At 35.2% G+C, this 20,676-nt stretch overlaps 1 protein-coding gene across 4 annotated transcripts in view; it reads right to left on the reverse strand.

Annotated features, from left to right (window-relative positions):
• Nucleotides 1-14,211: 14,211 nt before the first annotated feature.
• SCN7A (sodium voltage-gated channel alpha subunit 7) overlaps nt 14,212-20,676 on the reverse strand; it is an 80,521-nt gene continuing 74,056 nt past the window's right edge. For all 4 annotated transcript variants that reach the window (XM_086718810.1, XM_086718811.1, XM_086718812.1 and 1 more), the window contains exons 24-25: nt 20,022-20,292; nt 14,212-17,426 (exon numbers count right to left, since the gene is read on the reverse strand). In XM_086718810.1, the coding sequence (XP_086574936.1) occupies nt 16,360-17,426; nt 20,022-20,292 (1,338 nt within the window). In that variant the 3' untranslated portion in view covers nt 14,212-16,359. The remainder of the gene's footprint in view (nt 17,427-20,021; nt 20,293-20,676) is intronic.

Here is a 20,676-nt window from a genome sequence, read left to right on the forward strand (position 1 = left end):
GTGTTAACAATCTGAGTATACTTGTGGATTGCCTATTTTTCATTTTCATTTCCTTAGTTTTGCTGTATATATATTGAAATTCTATTATTGTATACACACATATTTAAGATATTTCTTTTTGGTGATTTGACTTCTTTATTACTAGAAAACATACAACTTTACCTCTAATAATATCTTTCTTAAATAGGTTTATTTTTTATCTTAATATAGCCAGTCCAGCTTTCTTTGGATCAGTGTTTGATCTATTTATGTCTTCCTATTTAAAGAAGGATTGGTACTTTTAAAATCCTATTTGGTATCTTTGTCACTTAAGTAGAGTGTTTAGAATATTCATAATTCACATAATTATTGATATAGCTGAATTTAAATCTACCATCTTGCTATCTTACTATTTGTCTTAACTGTTCTTTTTTGTTTTTGTTTCTTAAGTTTACCTCCTTTTTAAAAATTATTTTAGTAATTTTTAAGATTCTATTATATCCCCTGTATTAGCTTATTAGCCTTCTCTTTCTGATATATACATATACATATATATGTGTGTATATATATATATATGTATATATATATATTTGTGTGCATGTATTTGTGATATATATTTTTTTAATTGCAATATTGTTAAATATATTATAATAATAATTTCAGGTATACCACATAATTATTTGACATTTATATCCATTATGAAATGCTCACCATAGTAAGTTAATTACCATCTTTTCCCCATACAAAGCTACTGCAATATTGTTAACTATATCCCTATGCTATACTTTACATACATGTGACTTACTTATTTTATATCTAGAAGTTTGTACCTCTTGCTTTCCATCATCTATTTTGCTCATCCCCCCACCTCTCTCTCCTCTGTCAACAACCAGTTTGTTCTCTGTATTTATACGTTTCTGTTTTGTTTTTCTTTGTTTGCTTGTTTTGTTTTTTAGTCTCCACATACAAGTGAAAACATGTTATTTGTCTTTGTTTATTTCATTTGGTATAATACTTTCTAGGTCTATCTATGTTGTCACAAATGATGAGATTTCATTTTTTATGGCCAAGTAATATTGCATTGTATATCTTCTTGTTGGGAATGTAGGTTGGTGCAACCATTATGGAAAACATAAGGAGGTTCCTCAAAAAATTAAAAATAAAAATAGCATATGATCCAGTACTTCTACTTCTGGGTATTTGCCTGAATAAAACAAAAATAGTAATTCAAAAAGATATTTGCATTCCTATATTTATGGCAACATTATTCACAATAGCCAAAATATAGAAGCAACCTAAGTGTCCATTGATAAATGTTTTATATTTTTAATGGTTATTCTATTATTTAGAATGTGCTTCTTTAACTTATTACAGTCTAACTTCAAATAATATTAGACCACTTCATATACATTGCACAGAACTTTATTTCAATATACTACAATTTCCTTGATCTCTTCCTTTGTGCTGTGTTCTTAGGAATTTTCCATTTTATATATATATAAATATTTAAATTGCTCGCGTATACATATACATATATATATTTAACACACTATAGACAATATACATTATTATCCTTGTCTTATGCTGTCAGTTTTTAAAAAGATATTAAAATGAGAAAATATGTATATTTATCCACATGTTTACATTTTCTAGTGTTCTTTATTCTAAGGTTTATCCACTTTTCAATTTGATATCATTTACTTTCTACCTGAAGAACTTCCTTTGACCTTTTCTATAGTGCAGTAGTACTGTTCATAAGTTTTCTTATCCTTTGTTTGTCTTGAAAAGTATTTATCCTAATTCTGGAAAGATTGCACATATGTAAAATAGGTAGACATTCATCACCAAGGTTCTGGTTTTTGTTTTTTGTGTGTTTTTCCTCAGTTTTTCTCTCTCTCTGTTAAATTTGGATAGTTTTTATTCCTACATATTCCAGTTCACAAATCTCTTCTGCAGTTTCTAATTTTCAGTTAAACCCATCCAGTTTTTTCTTCATTTCAGGTGTTTTTATTTTAAACTCTAGAATTCTACTTTCATTAGAATATTGCTTATATTTTCAAATTTTCTCCTAATTAACTCATATGTTCCTTTACATTCTTGTTTATAGCTATAGTATTTAAAATGGCTGTTTTGGGGTGCCTGGGTGGCTTATGGGTTAAGTGTCAGACTCTTGATTTCTGCTCAGGTCATGATCTCACAGTTAGTAAAATCAAGCCCCACATCGGGCTCTGCACTGACAGTGCGGAGCCTTCCTGGGATTCTCGCTCTCTCTCCCCCTCTCTCCCTGACCCTCCCCTGCTCTCGCTCTGTCTCAAAATAAACTTTAAGAAAAAATAAGGTAGCTATTTTAATATTACAGTCTGCTTATTTCATAATTTATATCATAACTGAATCTGTTTTTTTATTTCTTCTTAAGAGTCATATTTTCCTGCTTTTTTATCTGACAGTTTTGATTGGAGACTGAAAATTGTGGGTTTTACATTATTGATTGCTGCATTTTATTATATTCCTTAAATATGGCACACACTTAAATTACTTTCAAATTAGTTTAGAAATTTGAGGCTTGTACTGAAGTGTATTTAAATCAGGTCTGAAGCAGCCTTTAATATAGGGCAGGATCCTGGAACTTAGTTGCCTTAGGACCCCTTCTGTCAGATTTCACAGTCCTGTGCTGCCTATTGCCAACTGTCTAAAAATATTTCCCTCATTAATTTCATCAAGTTTTCTTGTTGTTTACAGTGAGATGACAATTCCCACAGTAGTTAATCTTTCATAAATGAAAGCAGAAGATCCTGACTTTAAATAACCTAAGTAAATCCCTCTCCCCAATGCTTGCACCTCACACTAATGACAACTTGAAATTTTATTTTTTTCTCTTCCACATTTACATACTTAATTTTCATGCACTAAAGAAACAAAGACAAGTAGGAATAACTAAGATATGGAGAACATAGCCATAACAGAGTAATGATATAAATAAAGCTTTCTACAGACAATCAGCAACACAGAATCTCCAGAGGACCTAAATAAATAACTCTACTTTATAATCCAGAAAGAAAAAGTTACTCAGATACAGTTAATATTTTGTAGGACCTATTTATAACATAATGGCCACTGAGGTAAAACAATATAAAATGAAACAAAAATCAGAAATCAATGTAATGCTGTCTTACAAATGCCCATAAATGCTTACTGTCATAATAATTAATCCTACAGATAGGATAGTGTAGCACATTTCAATCTTCTTGTTAAAGAAGATTGGTGTAAGTCAAGAGGCTTATATCTGTCATATATAACTTGGCCATGGGGTCGATCCACCTACCCCTTCCCCCAAATAGCAAAAATTAACTTTAGCCGATTGTGTTGATAATTCTGGCTAGCTGATGTGGAATGCCCCCAAAACTCCTATATTGTAGGTTTAACACACAGTCTGTGATGGGGTGGGGGATGCAGGAAGTGCCACTATTTCTTTTTTTTTAATCTAAAAGAATAAAAAAGTGAAGCGATCATACTGGAGATTAATGGTGGCTGTTCCAGGAAGGTGCTTGGAGCCTCCTGACATTTCTTGTCACTGGTATTAAGAAAATGGACTAGAGTGGATTCATACTTTATAATCTGTTCCTTTGGTAGCACATCAGCAATTGACACTGCCTCACAAGCACTTAACCTAATCATAAGGTGGCTTCGTGATAAGCTGCTTCTGTTTCTTACCTTCTCTGCAGTAGAAGAATGGCTCTGGAGTTTCATACTTGTGGCTTTAAAATATTTTATATTTCTGTGGAGCATTACAATTCTGTCACTGCTATGATGTATGTCGGTTTTCAGGAGAAAATTAATGCAAGTCAGTGCAAGCTAATGCACATGCAATCGATGCCTTGCAAAGCTTTTAATCACACTTTCTTCCTGTACTGATCAATTGCTAATGAAGGTATCCAATTACTTTCCTCAGAGTGTGTTTGGGAATAGCATTAAGTGAAGAGATCTTGATATGGCCACCTGTTTATAACTGTGCATTATTCATGAGACCTTTCCTGTGTGCCTCAAATGCTGCAGCAGCAGAGATCCCCCTTAAAGTGTGGCTGGGTTGGCATGGGTCACACTGAAGTAGAGAATCTGTGTGTGCAATGGAAGAATGCAGTGTCTTCTGCAAAAGGCAATGTGAGGACATAGAAATATATTTAATAATTTAAGATCCAGGACAAAAGCAGACATTTAGAGATAATTCTTAGTAACTTTCGGTGTATATGAAAGAAAAGAAATCAACACATCTACTTTCATCAAGCTATTGCAAGAGTCTAGCTTGACATAAATGTGTCAGTGCTTCACCTTGATCTAACGAAGTTTCAGTCAGTTGAGAAAACAAATACTTTTGTTCACCAGAACTACTTAGCATGATTGATGGGGCTATTAAAAAGAAATATGTATTTAGCAAACAAAGATAGCTCTTCCAAATACTGAAAGATCATGATACACCCATTGATCAAAACGGCACTCTTACTTCACAGTGCACTATTTTATGAGTTTATAGTAGTTTCCTTCCAAATCAATTGTTGTTTAGGCTTCAGGAGAGATTTGTACTGAGCAAAAGTGCAAGTTAATGCAGAGTTGGAAACTACTGCCCATAATATCCCTATGGCTAACAAAGAGTCAATGATGCCATTATAATGGGATATTATATTAGACTGCTCTTCCCTTGATTGCACCGCTGTATAACAATACTTCTAGGTCTAAGTGCTAGAGAATGTGATCTTGCTATAATGACATGGATATTTTATTTTTTTATTTTTTTAAGATATGGACCACTGCATAGGAATGTAGGGAAGAAGTTTAGGACATCACTTCAGTGTAACACAAAGGTTCTTATTTTTCTTAGTTGAAGGAGACAAAATATGATCTGACTAATCCTTACTACTTTATGACTATCTGAACCAGCCTCTTCTATCTTGTTGCTTATCATTCATTGATTATTGGCCTTACTTGTTTTGTTACAGATGGCCCATCTCCTTCTTCACCCGTGTTCCAATTGATGGAAAGAAATTAAAAAGAATAGAATTTAGTTACATGACCAGCCTTCACTGGAAAAAGAGGTTATAGAATGTAATATTTATTTGAGAAGTCCATGTGTTTAGCTAAGAACAGGAAGGCTATTACCATAGAAAAAGGGGAGATAAATGTTGGGGAGCCAACAGTCACTTTTTACATACTTAGAGTCCTCTGAACAATGAGAAAAGAAAGCTTTATCTCATCTAAAGCTTACACTTAGCAGTAATTTTATGCATACTTATCATTGCCATGCCTTGAGCTGTCTCCAGTTTTGGTCTGCAGAATGACAGTGCAGGGACGATTCAGAAGGGAGGCTCTTCCTCGGGCTGGGCTGTGCCAGCAAAAAACTAATTTTCTGAACAGAGGACTCAAACAATTAGGAGTTGAAGCAAGAGGGAGGAACTGGGCTGAAACTAGTGAAAATGTTGTTTATCCTAATCACATGCATACTGTTAGTGTGAGGTCAAAGGCTAAGTCCTATGATTGTATCACATTACGTCTAATAATCTGAGTTATAGTATACACTAACTCTAATTATTTTATGTCTTTTTTCATGATCTGTTGAGCTAGATGATAACTTTTAGAGGTCAAACAGTCTGTATTTTACTTTGTATCTAAGTATTTTTTTGTACCGAATTACACAACCTGGTAACCTGGCGTTTGGCATGTATAAGACAAGCTATGCTGTAAGAAATTTAACACAAAGAGAAGATTAGACTCTATTTTGCATATTTTAAGGTATTATTTGCTATTAATTCAAGTATTTTTTGCCCTGAATTGTGCCCTTTTCCTCATCTTACCTCTGACTTTCCATTCAGGTAGAAAACTGATTTCTTCTTTCATTTTGTGAAAAAGTATGATTTATTGGTTAAGTGTTGTTTTTTATTATTTATTTATTTACTTACTTTTATTTAAGTATAGTAAACATACAGTGTTATATTGGTTTCAGGTGTGAAATATGATGATTCAACAATTCTATACTTCTCTCTGATTTCTTTCTAAATTCAAAAAAATTATGTGTCAACACCAAAAAGAGAAATGGTTTCTAAATAATCTATATTTTTTTTCAAAATCTTAAATCCTTTGGAAAACTTATAGGTTTTAGGTAAAGTTTCAAGATATAAACACAATTATCTTGAAAAAGCAGGAGAGGGTGGTGACTTTTCTTCCTTCAGATTAGAAAAAAATAATCTTTGTACATCAAAGGGAAAGTTTGTTTTGTGGCAGGGCCAAGAGAGATGGAAAAACTTGAAAAGTTCATTTCAAAATCTCCACCATATATGCCACTTCTCTCTAAACTTTTCTTAACTGCCCTTCTATATCCAAGCTTTCCTCCCTATTTCCCGTGTCCTCAGAGCTGTATGTTCTCTGTTGTTCTAAGCCATCAGTCCAACTGTGGTTCCAAGCTTGTGTAACACACTCAGCAAAACACAAGTATCATAGCATGTATTCTATAATAAGCAATTTATTTTTCCTTTCCTATCTTTTCTTTCCTTTTCTTTTCTTTCCTTTCCTTTTCTTTTCTTTTCTTTTCTTTTCTTTTCTTTTCTTTTCTTTCCTTTCCTTTCCTTTCCTTTCCTTTCTTTTCCTTTTCTTTTCTTTTCTTTTCTTTTTCTTTTCTTTCTTCTTTCTCTCTCTCTCTTCTCTCTCTCTCTCTCTCTCTCTCTCTCTCGGTTTGAAGAGAAATGAGATGTAAGCTTTCTCTGGAAGAAATTATTACAGGAGCTAGGATTTGAATTCTTTCAGTTTCAAAAACTATACAAGGCCAAAAGTTTAGTTGGCATGTGGATCAGGGATAAGCTCTTATTATGGAAAAATGTCATAGTACAAAGGGATAATTTGTAGAGAGTTTAGCAAATAGGCTTATAACAGGTGTGGGCAAGGTTTAAGGAGAAATCTAGGAATTCTGCTTCTAGGTCTGAAGCGGGTGGTGGAGGCAGCATACTTACTGGAAATTTCTAGAAATTTTCTATAAGGAAAGGTCCTTTACGGAAGTTGTGGTTATAGGTAAAGAATGAAAAGTAAACCCAGTAATCTTTCAGGGAGAAAGCACTTATTCCAGTGCTTCTTACTGGCCAAGCCTAAGCAGAAGCCAGAGGACAAGAGAATGCACTGAAACAGCTGTTGTGAGTGAGCCTCTAGGAGCAGAGCAAGGACAAGGATGGAGAGTGGTTTTGGCAGGGCACAGGGAAGATATCCAGGACAGCTCACAAATGATGGTTATAAATACATTAATTTCTGATAAATTTCATGTAGAGTCACCTGGAGGGCTTATTAGAACACAGATGTCTGAGCCCCACCACATAACTTCTGACTCCGTGGTTAGGTCATTGAATTTGTATTTCTGAGAAGTTTCCATGTGATCCTGATACTTCTATTCTGAGGAATACATCTTGAGATCAGGATTTATCCATGTAAAAAATTGATTATAATTTTTGATGGCCTAATTAAATTTGTATTACTATTTCTTATTCTTTGTGTTAATTTGTGATGCTTTACTAATAATGATAATTTTAAGCAGCCTGATTAGTTGCAACATAATTTTATGCTACTTATAATATTTAGTATGTAGTGCTAATTTCATAGTATTTTAGTAATTCTTAGTATTTTTTTGAATACAATATTTACATAATTGTCCAATCAAAGTGATGCCTCCTTTATGTGATATTGGAAAATGAGATCTTTTACATTAACTAAAGTTTCCTTTAGCAATTTTAACAGAGTTTAAAAAATATATTATGAGACTTTTGGTTGAAACCTGATGTAATAGACGATATTTTCCCTGTTCTTTTCTGCTAAATAAAACTGGAAATGGCACAAAACACAACCAAAAAAGGATCCTGAGGATGGTAAGAAGAAGGTAAGCTGGTTTGAGACCCAGAACTGGACACAGCACAGTGAAAGGCATCTTGCATTCCCAACACGCAACAGCAGAAAGCCACCCAATCTTTTTATTAAGTTTTTTAAAAGTTTATTTATTTATTTTGAGACAGAGAGTGAGCAAGCAGGGTAGGGGCAGAGAGAGAGACAGAGAGAGACAGAGAGAGAGAGAGAGAGAGAGACTTCCAAGCAGGCTCCACACTGACCTAGCACAAAGCTAGATGCGGAACTTGAACTCACGAACCATGAGGTCATGACCTGAGCCAAAATCAAGAGCTGGACACTTAACCAACTAAGCCACCCAGGCACCCTAAACCCACTCTTGATCTAAAAACAGATGATAGTCAGGTCACCTGAGTGGCTCAGTTGGTTAAGTGTCTGACTTTGGCTCAGGTCATGATCTTGCAGTTTGTGAGCTTGAGTCACATGTCAGGCTCTGCACTGACAGCTCAGAGCCTGGAGCCTGCTTTGGATTCTGTGTCTCCCTCTGTCTCTGTCCCTCCCTCCTCATGCTCTCTCTCTTTCAAAAACAGTCATTAAAAACAGAAGATAGTCCAGATTGGCTTATTCATCCCCTGAATCTAAAGGGAGCCCTTCTGCCAACATTAGACAAGCTTGCATTACTGACAAGAGTTTATTGAGGGCCCTACCAAAAATGAGGTGACTGGGGAAGAACCCTCCTTTTCTGCTGGACCTGAAATGTCCCTTTTCTGGTGAAGCAAGTGAATGGAACTGGCTGAGAGAGACCAAGCTGAGGCAGGTGTCCTGATCCAGAAATACTTTTTGATCCAGAAAGTCTCTCTTGGATCCACAGGCCTGCCTGAGACTTTCCTTCCCCCTCCAGAAACACTGGAGGGGTGGGTGGAGCCATTAAAGAGGAAGTAGCCACAGGTAGCCAAGTTCAGAGAGCATCTTTGTTCTCAGGAGCTATAAGTAAGGGTATTCACCCCTCCTCCCCCCCCCCAAAAAAAAACCAGACAAATAAACAGATTGCCTGACCTGTGGATATCACCCACTCCTTCACGCAATACCAACAGAAACCACTGGGAGTCCAAGCCACAGCAGATAAAGCAAGAAGGTCAAAATAACACTACAACGCCTCTGAAAAACTAAGCTACCGGGGAACCAGAGCTCACGAAACTAGAACAAGACCGCTGTGCTAAACCTAAACAGTGTGACTACCTGCCAAAATAAAAGATTTAAATGGGGTCCAGTATTTCCCACCATAGTAGACAAAATTCCCTGAGTATAATGAAAAATAATCACTTAGCATACTAAGAACTAAGAAAATCACACCTTGAAAGAGAAAAGACAATTAGTTGACACAATACTGAGATGAATCAGATGGTAGAATTATCAGAGAAATACTTTAAAGCATCCACTACAACAATGCTTCAGCAATCAATTAAAAATTATCCTGAAGCAAATTAAAAAAATAGAAAATCTCTGATGAAATAGGTTTTAGAAGAAAAAATTAAATGGATCACAGAACTGTAAAATACAAGAACAGAAATAAAAAACTCAGTCGATGGGCTCAATAGAGTAGAGTGAAGATAACAGGAGAAAATTCATGAACTGGAGTATAGAACAATAGAATTCACCCAATCTGAACAACAGAGAGGGGGGGAGAATTGACAGGAAAAAGTATGAACAGCGCCTCAGAGACTTATGAGACAACAACAAAAGAACCACCATTCACATCAGCACAGTCCCAGAAGGAAAGTAAAAAAAAGAGAGGGGCTGAAAAGTTGTTGGAAGAAGTATTGGCTGAAAATCTCCTACATTTGATAAAATGCACAAGGCTGTAATTTCAAGTAGCTGAGCAAATTCCAAACAGGATAAACACAAAGAAATCCATGTCAAAGATACACCAGTTAAAATTTTGAAAAATAAACACAAAGAAAAAAATCTAGAGGGAAATGAGTGTTACCTGCAGGGGAATACCAATTCAACCGATCATGGATTTCTAAACTGAAGTCATAGAAACCAGAAGAGAGTGGTACCATATTTCTCAAGTGCTGAAATGAAAGAACTGTCAGCCACAAATTCTGTATTCTATGAATCCAAACTTGATGAATGAAAGAGAAATAAAAAGATGCTCAGAAAAAGAAAAGCTAAAAGAATTTACTATTAGTAGGCATATTCTTTTTTTAAAATTTAATAATAATGGTACCTGGTTGGCTCAGTTGGTTAAGCCTCCAATTCTTAGTTTAGGTTTAGGTCATGACCTGACAGTTGGTGGGTTCAAGACCCATGTTGGGTTCTGTGCTGACAGAGCGGATCTTGCTTGGGATTCTCTCTCTCCCTCACTCTCTATCTGCCCTTCCCCACTCACTCTTGCACTCTCTCTCTCTCTCTCTCAAAATAAATAAGCATTTCTAATGAAATAAAAAAGTGTTATTTCAACATATGAAAACTATAGAAATATTAAAGTGAAATAAAATATCTTATTCTTAAAGATTGGCTGAACAAAATTTTTCAAACGGAGGAATGGATAAAAGAAAGAATGCTGGAGTATTAGGAAGGAAGAAGGAATAATGCAAAGAGCAGAAATATGGGTACATTCAAAGAATCATTCATTTCCTGAGTTTTAAAACCATATTTGATGGAACATTAATCCAGTTTTTGTTTGGAACAAAAATGATCTGATTCCCATTTTGTTTGGAACAACGATACTTAAAAATGAGGAGACAGGGGCGCCTGGGTGGCGCAGTCGGTTAAGCGTCCGACTTCAGCCAGGTCACGATCTCGCGGTCCGTGAGTTCGAGCCCCGCGTCGGGCTCTGGGCTGATGGCTCAGAGCCTGGAGCCTGTTTCCGATTCTGTGTCTCCCTCTCTCTCTGCCCCTCCCCCGTTCATGCTCTGTCTCTCTCTGTCCCCCCAAAAAATAAATAAACGTTGAAAAAAAAAATGAGGAGACAAAGAGATATAAATGAGAGTGAGGTTTCTACACTTCCCTCAAAGTGGTAAAATGTTGACGCTAGTGAATGGTATAATTCATATATACATAGATATAGTAATATTCAGAATGACTACTACCAAAAACATACAAGAGATACACTCAAAAACACTCTACGTAAATCAAGATGGAATCCTAAAACGTGTTGAAGTTTTGTGCAGGAAGGCCAGAGAGAAGAAACAGAGAAATGACACCAGATGAAACAAATGGAAAACAAATGATAAATGGAATATAAGTGCTAACATATCAATAATTACCTTGAATGTAAATGTTGTAAATACATCAATAAAAAGCAGATTAAAAAATGTGACCCAGCTATATACTGCTTATAAGAAAGTTGCTTCAAATCCAATGACATCGGTTTGAAAAAAAGGACTAACCTCACCAATGTGGTTAAGCGCCATCTAATTCATTAGGGGACTGAATGGAACAAAAAGATGGAACAAGGATGAATTCTCTCTCTCTGTCCTTGAGCTAGGACATTTATCTTTTCCTGCCCTTAGACATTGAAGTTTCTGGTTCTTGGGTCTTAAGACTGATTCCAGGTCTTAAACACCAGTGCTCTCTCCACATTCTTTGGCCTTGGCCTTGGACCAAGAGCTACACCATGCTCTCTTGGTTCTCAAGCCTTAGGATTTGGACTGAATTATACCACTGACTTTCCTGATTCTTCTGTTTGCACATGGTATAGTGTCACATCCTCAACTTCTTGTAATCATGTGAACCATTTCTCATAATAATAAATCTCCTCCTATAAATCTATATACAGGTATCCCTCACTTTTCGAAAGTTTGATTTGCATCACTTTGCTTTTACAAAAGACCTACGTCAGTACATGTGTTTGCCAACCACAAGAAATCCAAATGGGATTTTCACTTTTATTAAAAAAGAAAAGAAAAAATTAACATAAAAGTGAAAATAGCATTTGTCATCCAGGCAGTGAGAGCGGCCCCACTGAGCTCCTTCCCCAGAACTACATTCAGCATCTCAGCATCAAACCATCAAACCACCATACCTTTCAACTGTGTTTGTGAGTATCCATACTTTCTTTGTCTTGATATATTTTATGTATCCATTAGCCAGTTGTGTCCTAAGGTGTCATAAAAGCCTAAGAGGTTATTTTTTAGTTTTGGGAATCATAATTTTTTTTCATAAAAATTAGTGGTAGTTGTTTCTTTAGTTCATGTAAGCTTATAAAAGGTTTCATAGGAACACTCTACTTTTGGATAGTGGGTGATACCTGTGCATGCTGTTAGTTTTGTTTTTCTGGAAAGCTCTGATTATTATTCTTTTAAGGATAAAGAGAATCTTGTTTATCTCTAAATTGTTGTGTCCAATACCTAGGGGTGCTCAGCAGAATGTTCTGAAAGGAAAATGGGAGGGAGAAAAGATGGAGAGAATGATGAAATTTTGCATGATTGGGGAGTCTGAACTCCTGGATCATTTGAAGAAGTTAATCTCATGTGATCTAGACTAGAATCCAGGACTAGGGGTATTGTGCCACCTGGGTGGTTAATAAACTAGCTGGAATTGAAAGAAAATCCTTTGAGCTCATATGTGATTTTGGAGTCTATGAAGATAAGAGGTTCACTTACAGACGAGGAGATGAGTAAGTGTCCCACCCTGACAGTATTAGATTCTCTAACATGAAAGATGAAAATCCCCACCTCGAGAGTAAAGACTCAGTCATTCACTGGAGCTCTTCATTGACTGCTAGAATTGAGAATGTGGACCTGGAGTATATGGAAAGAACAGCTGAGGAGAGAGTTCAAGAACCAAAGGACAAGGGGCACTTGAGTGGCTCATAGGTTAAGTGTCCGACTTCAGCTCAGGTCATGATCTCATGGTTTGTGGGTTTGGGCCCAGTGTCTGGCTCTGTGCTGACAGCTCAGAGCCTGGAGCTTGTGTCTCCCTCTCTCTCGACCCCTGCCCAGCTCATGCTCTGTCTCTCTCTGTCTCTCTCTCTCAAAAGTAAATAAACATTAACACAAAAATTAAAGCAAACAAACAAACAAAAAAGAACCAAAGGATAAAATAAAGCCTGTCTGGCAAGGGATCAAGATGCCCAGATAATTCTCTTCCAATGTTCTATCCAGATTCAGATTTTGAATCAGCACAGAGCCTGAAGTGGGGCTTGAACTCACAGACCGCGAGATCATGACCTGAGCTGGTCTGACACTCAACTGACTGAGCCACCCAGGCTCCCCAATGGACTCCTTTTCTTAAAGATGTCTGTGCTGGTTACAGTTACCTTCTTCTCTAATTGATAAAATCTTTCTTTTTCATTAGGGGCCCACTTTACTAACTCATCTTTACTAAGTAAGAACCCACCATTATTTCCTGAATACATATTGCAATTTACAATAGTATAAAAATTACCATATATTATAATTAGCTGTGTAGTTATGCTTTCCCCTTCTAGTAAGTTCTCTAGTCTCATATTTGTCTTTGTATGTATGTACATACATATGAATATCTATCTAGACTCTGGGCTTACCTCTAATATCTAGCATATAATAAATGTTGAATGAAAACACTTTTATAGTAGTTTTATCTCTTGTGTCTTTCATTTTTCCAGAGGTTGTCCCTTTACCACAGAAGAGAGAGAAGTTGAGAGAAGAGAGAGAGAGATGGCAAGAGAGAGAGAGAGAGAGAGACCTTATCTCTCTACAACAACTTAATTCATCTTAAACTTCTGTCTATAGCTAGGTCATTTATTATAAGACAGTTATTAACCATAGTGGTTACATATTAATGCTCAGAAACTAGACCTGGTTTGGGGTTCTGGGCTTGTCATTTACAAGTTCTGTGCCATACAGAAGCTCTTACAACCCTTCTAAGTCTATTTTGTTTATCTATAAAAAGAAAATTATTACTTAATGAGTTATTGTGAATGCTCAGTTCGTGCATGATAAATACTTAGCACAAGCTGGGCATAAAATAGTCTGCTCAATATATGGTAGTAGCTATTTCCAGTATCTTTAAAATCATGTTAAAGTGCATTATATTTATTAAGGAAGCAGAAAGAAAAGTTTAAAGAAGCACACATTGATAAATCATAGCACACTAAGCAATTTAATTTCAGCATTATCCTCCATAAAGAAAATTCTAGTTAATACTGAGATATATCTGACTTATTTTATGACTTTGACAGGAGGAATGTCAATGTGTAAAGGTCTCTGCTAAGCTTAATAAAATTTATTTTACAAATTTTTGTGAATCCAAAAGAAGCACAAGTTCTGCCAGTTTTAAATTTTGAACCTAAATGAATAAGCTTTAATGTTAGGCTCATTTTAAAAGCTGGTGTTATACACACTAGACAACCTGACTTACCAGAGAAAAAAAACAAAGTTTAGTGTGGTTAACATGTTGTATTTATTATTTTGTATATTATCTAAAAAGTAGAATATATTGTAAGACTTATTTAAAAAATAATTCTTTACACAATTTTTGGAAGGTTAGTAGCAAACATGGTTTACAAGTAAAAGATCTAATTTTCAAACCAAAATCAACTAATGGTCTTGCATTTACAGAAGCAAATTAAGATTCAGCTTAAATATCTGAAGCAGTTTTTACATAAAGCATTTCCAAGGAATAGAAAACTAAGAAATTTAGATAAAGCACCAGCTGTCACCATGTCACCAAGTTAATGCTAATTCCTCACTAGTCACCATCCGATGATGAAGAGCAGAGGACAAAGGGAAGGAACACTTCTAGAAAGAAAGAGAACCCTGAAATTACATTTACTTAAGGGTTCCTCCAAAGGCATCTTGGTCAAGTTAATACATTTCTGAGGAGCAGAAATAGATTATAAAGTTAAGGCTCAAGATCATGCATTCATAATAAAATACAATTACTGATATTTAAGTGATATCGAATGTCATACAACATATTTAAAGTTTGTCACTTACATCAACAGTATGCATATTTTATTTCTGAATCCTTTGGGATTTTGTGGGTACACTGTAATCAATCTTAATACAAATGGAACAAATATCAGAATCTTGAACTACATGGATATGAGTGGCTGCATTTTTATGATTATGTCAAAGACCAACTATTTGTGTCTATCTTTTAAAGATAATTTCAACTGTGAAAATTAATACTTAGGATTTTCAAGCTTTTCAAATATAAAAACATTTTACAGAATGTGTGATAAGATTAAAAACAGCAAAAAAAAAAAAAAACTTGGAAAGATAAATGACAAAGTAAAAACTAATCTGCATACGCTAATGTTATACAACACCACCAACAACAAACTTACACTTTAATCTATTCAGAGTCCTCACAGTTTCAGTGATTGCTGTCTTTCTCTAAGTTATAGAGAACCATAAAGTCAGTGAAAAGTATTTCAAAGTGGCCACAGTTTCCCAATTAAAGATCAAGACACTGCAAAAATCCTTACACATAATGGTAACCCCGACTCTTTGAATTCATATTATGACTTTCATTTGCCAGCTCTTACTACTCAATGTTGCATTATGGCTAAATGGTAAAAATACATCAGTGTTATGACAGATATGAATCTACTAACAGTTTCTATATCGTATCGTTTTAGTAAATGTATACTTTTTAAAAAACATAAATGAGAAAAAAATGAGAAAAATGTAGGCCATAACTATAGTTCCCTTTGCACTTCTTATTCTATGAATCCATTCTGTTGAAGAACTAGAGCTTAGGTAGAAGTAGCCAAAAAGATGAAAAACCAGGAATCCAAAAACAATTAAGCAATATTAATTCCTAGTACCGAAAGAAAGAAAGAAAGAAAGAAAGAAAGAAAGAAAGAAAGAAAGAGAGGAAGGAAGGAAGGAAGGAAGGAAGGAAGGAAGGAAGGAAGGAAGGAAGGAAGGAAGGAAGGAAAAACAAAAACAAAAACAAAAACAAAAACAAAAACAAAAACAAAAACCAAGGCTCCAGTTAACCAAAGTGGCTTGAATCAGCCCAAGACTATCTGTGGTTGATCTCAAAGGCACTTTCTAAGACCTGTCCTTTCTCTTCCCCAGTTGACATCTGTCTGGCAAGTTTATGATTTAACAGCTTGCAGCACTGTGTTTTTATTAACACTACCCGACATTAAGAAAGTAATTGTTTATTTATAACTAAGTCCTCTTAATGATGATTTGAATCCCATCAAGTTAAAGTAGACATAAAGTATACAAGAAAGCTACTCATTTCTACCATCACTTCCTCAGTCCTCTAGATGAAACACACACCATAAAAGCCAGATAGAGAAAACAAGCATTGGATCATCAAATGGCAAATTTAACCCATTTAACTCACTAAAGTGATTCTAAGGGCTTATCTTGGTTAGACTCAGTATACAAAGGTGAAAGTCAACTTGACATGGAGTCTTGTGAGCACAAGCTTAACTTCCATGGGTTGTAAACAATTGATTATTAAGTAAAATCTTTACTTCTCTGATCTTCATTTTTATTTCTGATTCAAACTGCTAACATTTTTAGAATATGTGAAAAAGGTGAAAAAAGGTGGCGAGTGGGATTAGATTTGGCTTTGAATAGTTAACTTTTCTTCAGCTTTGTCAAAATAAGCATTTTCTGTGGTAGCTTGAACTTCCTTGTCATCATCTATCATATGAATGTCTGATGTATTTTTGTCATTTCGCCTCAAGCGGTAATTTTTATAAGCACGCTGGATTATGGTTGCTGAGACTGCCTCTTGTTTTCGTTTCAGAGTAGTTGTAATTGGTTCATACATGATCTTAAAAGGGTTGGCTAATGCAAACCCTGATTCCATCTCTGAAATAACTTTCTCCATCCTCACATCTGTACCCATAACCCGTTTAGTTAAAGCAAGTAAGATGTCAAGGCAATGAATTCTGTCCCCAGCAGCCATGGGAAGATCCATGGCAACGAGCTGGCCCTTGTTTGGTTTTGCCATAAAAAGAGGAGGGTCAAGAGCAGCTGCAAGATCTGAAAGCTTGCTAGAGTCTATGTACTGGGTCCTATCAGGGTCAAACCTCTTCCATACCTGAAAGAATTTCTTAAAATCATCTTCACTTAATGTCTTGGCTTTTTTCTTAGAAGCAATATTTAAAAATTCCATGACAGCAATAATGTACATGTTTACAATGATCATCCATGATATGAAGATGTAACTGACAAAATAAATAATCCCAACAAAGGGATTACCACAATCTCCTCTAACCTGAGTCCCAGGGTTAATTTTATCAGGATCACAGTCTGACCATTTACTGTTGAAAATTGCATTGAGCATCCCATCCCAGCCAGCAAATATTGTAACTTGGAAAAGACAGAGCATACTGCTGCCAAAGGTTTCAAAGTTGGCCACATCATTAATTCCAAATTCCTTTTTAACATAGGCAAAATTGTACATTCCAAAGATGGCGTAGACAAACATGACCAGAAAGATGAGAAGACTGATGTTCAACAATGCTGGGAAAGATAGCATCAAAGGAAGTAGCAGGTCACGGAACACCTTTGGTCCTTTCCCAGGACGTAGGATGTGGATGATCCGTGAGAGTAGTATCAGTTGCACAACAGAAGGAGGCACAAGGTAGTATCCTACCATCAGAGGCAGAAATAGTCCTTGGTGTGGGAGAAGATAAAACAGGTAATAAAAATATTTAAATATGATTGTATTCAGAGGAATATAAATTATTTTACATTCCATTTTTTCAATATGTTAAGATCATTTTATTAATCCTTCCCATATAACAGAATATATTGAAAGTGGGGATTAGCCAAATACGCATTGTGGCAATTTTCAGGGTATCTAGCAAAATTTGGAAGATAATTATTTGAATCATCATCTTATTATGCCATTATAGATCAACTAATTCTGGAATCACAGATGGCATGATTCCATAATACAAACTAGTAGTCATATTCTTTTTTTTCTGATTGCAGTTGGATAAATAAATTTAGCTCAATCCAGCCTTTATTGGACATCTAGTATAAAGGTGTCAATGCAAAATGCAAAGATGAATGACCTGACTTCTGTCCTCAAAGGCCTTATATTCTAGAGAGTAGAGGTAGACATTTAAAGTAATTATAATGCAAGGCAGAAAGACCTAGTTGATAAATATAATTACAAAAATGTCTGGCATTCAGTGATTCACAGATTATAATTTATTTATTTCATAAATAGTCTTTGGGTTCTTAGCAGCTTTAAATTGAATTAAATAAATGAGTCTTGGCCTAGAACTATTTTTGTAGCAGTTGTGGGTAGATGAGGGAGTGAGAGCTAGAACTATAAAATTACAATTACCATAAAAGTATAAGGGATGTCCTTTGCAAGTACTGGAGAGACTGTGGTTCATTTTGAGTTGAGAAGATGAGGAGGGGAGAATTCCATGAAGTTTCTAAATGATACGGTATATTTGTTAAATCTGGAATGATTACGTCTCATATTTCCATTCAACTTGATCACTGTCCATAACCTTCTCTCTGACATTCTACCTTATCTATACCTTCATTTCCACAGTGTATTAGTGAATCTTCTGCTCTGACTCAGATTTTCATTTTTCCTTACAATCTTCCAAATTCCTCCATTTTGCCAGAGGTATCCCCATTTAATTGTAGACAATTTTTTCTACATCCTCATCTTAGATTTTGTTCACCTCCTTTCTTATCTAAAATCTGACTCTATCTTGAAGACAGTATCTCTCCTGGAATGTTCTCAAGTGTAAAGAGCTCTTTCTTCCCCACTCCATATTTCTCAGAGTAGAAAAATGGAATGACTAAGCATCTTTCATTTTTTTCCAATGTGATTTCCAGATGCTTCAAGTCAATTTTATAAAGAAAAAAAAAAGAAATTTCTGTCCTGACACATTGTGGATCATGCCAATGAACTATGATACTATTGCCGACCATTTCTTGGTTCTATGATATTCCTCCCCCCTTATTCATATTCATTGGAGACTTTAGTACTTGGCTCACTGTCACCCTTTCCACCCCAACACTTACCATCCACAATTCATTGAAAGGCCAGTCTCTCGGTCTTTGACTTTCTTAACTGTAATCTCCATCACTTTACTTTAGTCACATGCAGCTATAGCTACATTCTGGACCCAGGATATTTCGCCTTCTGAGATTTCATATTCAAACAGCTTTCTCTCTGACTGTGATTTCCTCTCCTTTGAGATAGCTGATTCAGTAGCTCTGACTTTAATCCCAAAGGCCCATTCTTTCCTTTCTTTCAAGCTTCTTGTACCTATCAATAGTTGAACTGCTTCTATTACCAAATGAATAAGCTGAATTTTCTGGAATCACAATTGAGCAAATAGTTTGTCTACCTTTTCACTAGTGACTGTATAGAATAGTGCTTGACACAATAAATATCTAAATATTGTCTCTCATGGAGCTTATATTCCAGTACGTATCTTATGGGGAGGCAGACAAGAAACAAACTTTTCCCTGCTTAAAACATTTTTATCCTAGAATCTTTACTTGTCTACCCCTATTCAATATGTCTCTATTTAGATTTTGCTTCATCCAGGAAGTTTGACCTCTGACCTCTACTTATTGATAGGTACTCCCCTTTCTTGTGCTGCTGTAACACCACGTGCTTCTTTCCTTATCATAACCTTAATAGCACAAAATTAAATATGTACTGTTTAATCACCTGAATCCTTACTACATTGTAAACTGTGTGCCTACAGGGATTATGCCTTCCTTATTTACTACTGAATTCTTTGGGTATAGCATAATATCTATTCAAATATAATTGTTAAATAAAAGACTGAGATCCCCAAAGTAAGAGAAAACTGGTGACAAATTCATTAACGCCTAACACTCTAGTATTGTGAAAGTTGTAAACAGTTTTGGAGATTAAAAAAAAAAAATAGGGAACTTGAAAGGTTATATCATGTTAAGACATAAATCTCCTTCTAGACACATCCTAGAAAAATAATGTATGTGATATACTGAAGGGGTAATTAAGCATTTACCTGGTAACCTCTTAAGTGAAGTCTATGTATTAATTCAACAAGTATTTTTTAGTATCTTATAGCTGTCATGTGTACATGTATGAATGTAAAAATACAAGCCATTACTATTGGAATAAAAAGGGTCTCTATCTGTTTTGCCTACTAAAAGACTATATCTTGGGACATATTTAGTATAAGAACTTGCCTGAATTAGTATTACTATAAAAGAAAATCTAACTAAACAAACTCTTACCTGTAATAGAGAAAATAACCACCATAAAATCAAAAATGTTCCATCCCATGGTGAAATAGTTACAACGAAAAGAGATGAGCTTCAGTACACATTCTCCCGTGTATACCATAACAAGAAATAAGGTAATCCAGTAGAGAGCAGTGTCCATTTCTGAACTCTGTTCATCACTTTGTATCATAATGGTCATTGCTTGGAAACAGATAAGAACCATAATGAAGACATTAAAAACTTGGCTTGTTACCAAGTCAAACATGAATCTTTGGAACTTGTTCTGTGTGTAAAAAAAAAAAAAAAAAGGTGGGTGTAATAGCCTTATTAGTAGGATATATACATACACATATAGTCTTTACATTTATAATTTACCTCCCAGCATAAACAGGAAAATAATTGAGTACCTAAGTTTTTGTCAAACTAGAATTCTAATGTATAGTCAAAACAAACAAAAAGATCATCAAAACCTTGTTAAAGAACATATTTTTAAATTTTGTCAAAAGCATTTGTGGAGAATTTAACATTTTTTTAAATGTTTATTTATTTTTGAAAGAGAAAGAGAGAGAGAGAGAGAGAGACAGAGCATCAGCGGGGGAGGGGCAGGGAGAGAAACAGAAACAGAAGTAGGCACAGAGCCCCACCTGGGGCTTGAACCCATGAACCA

The sequence above is a fragment of the Puma concolor genome, chromosome C1, assembly GCF_028749965.1.
Source record: "Puma concolor isolate L17-30 chromosome C1, mPumCon1.1.hap2, whole genome shotgun sequence".
NCBI lineage: Eukaryota > Metazoa > Chordata > Mammalia > Carnivora > Felidae > Puma > Puma concolor.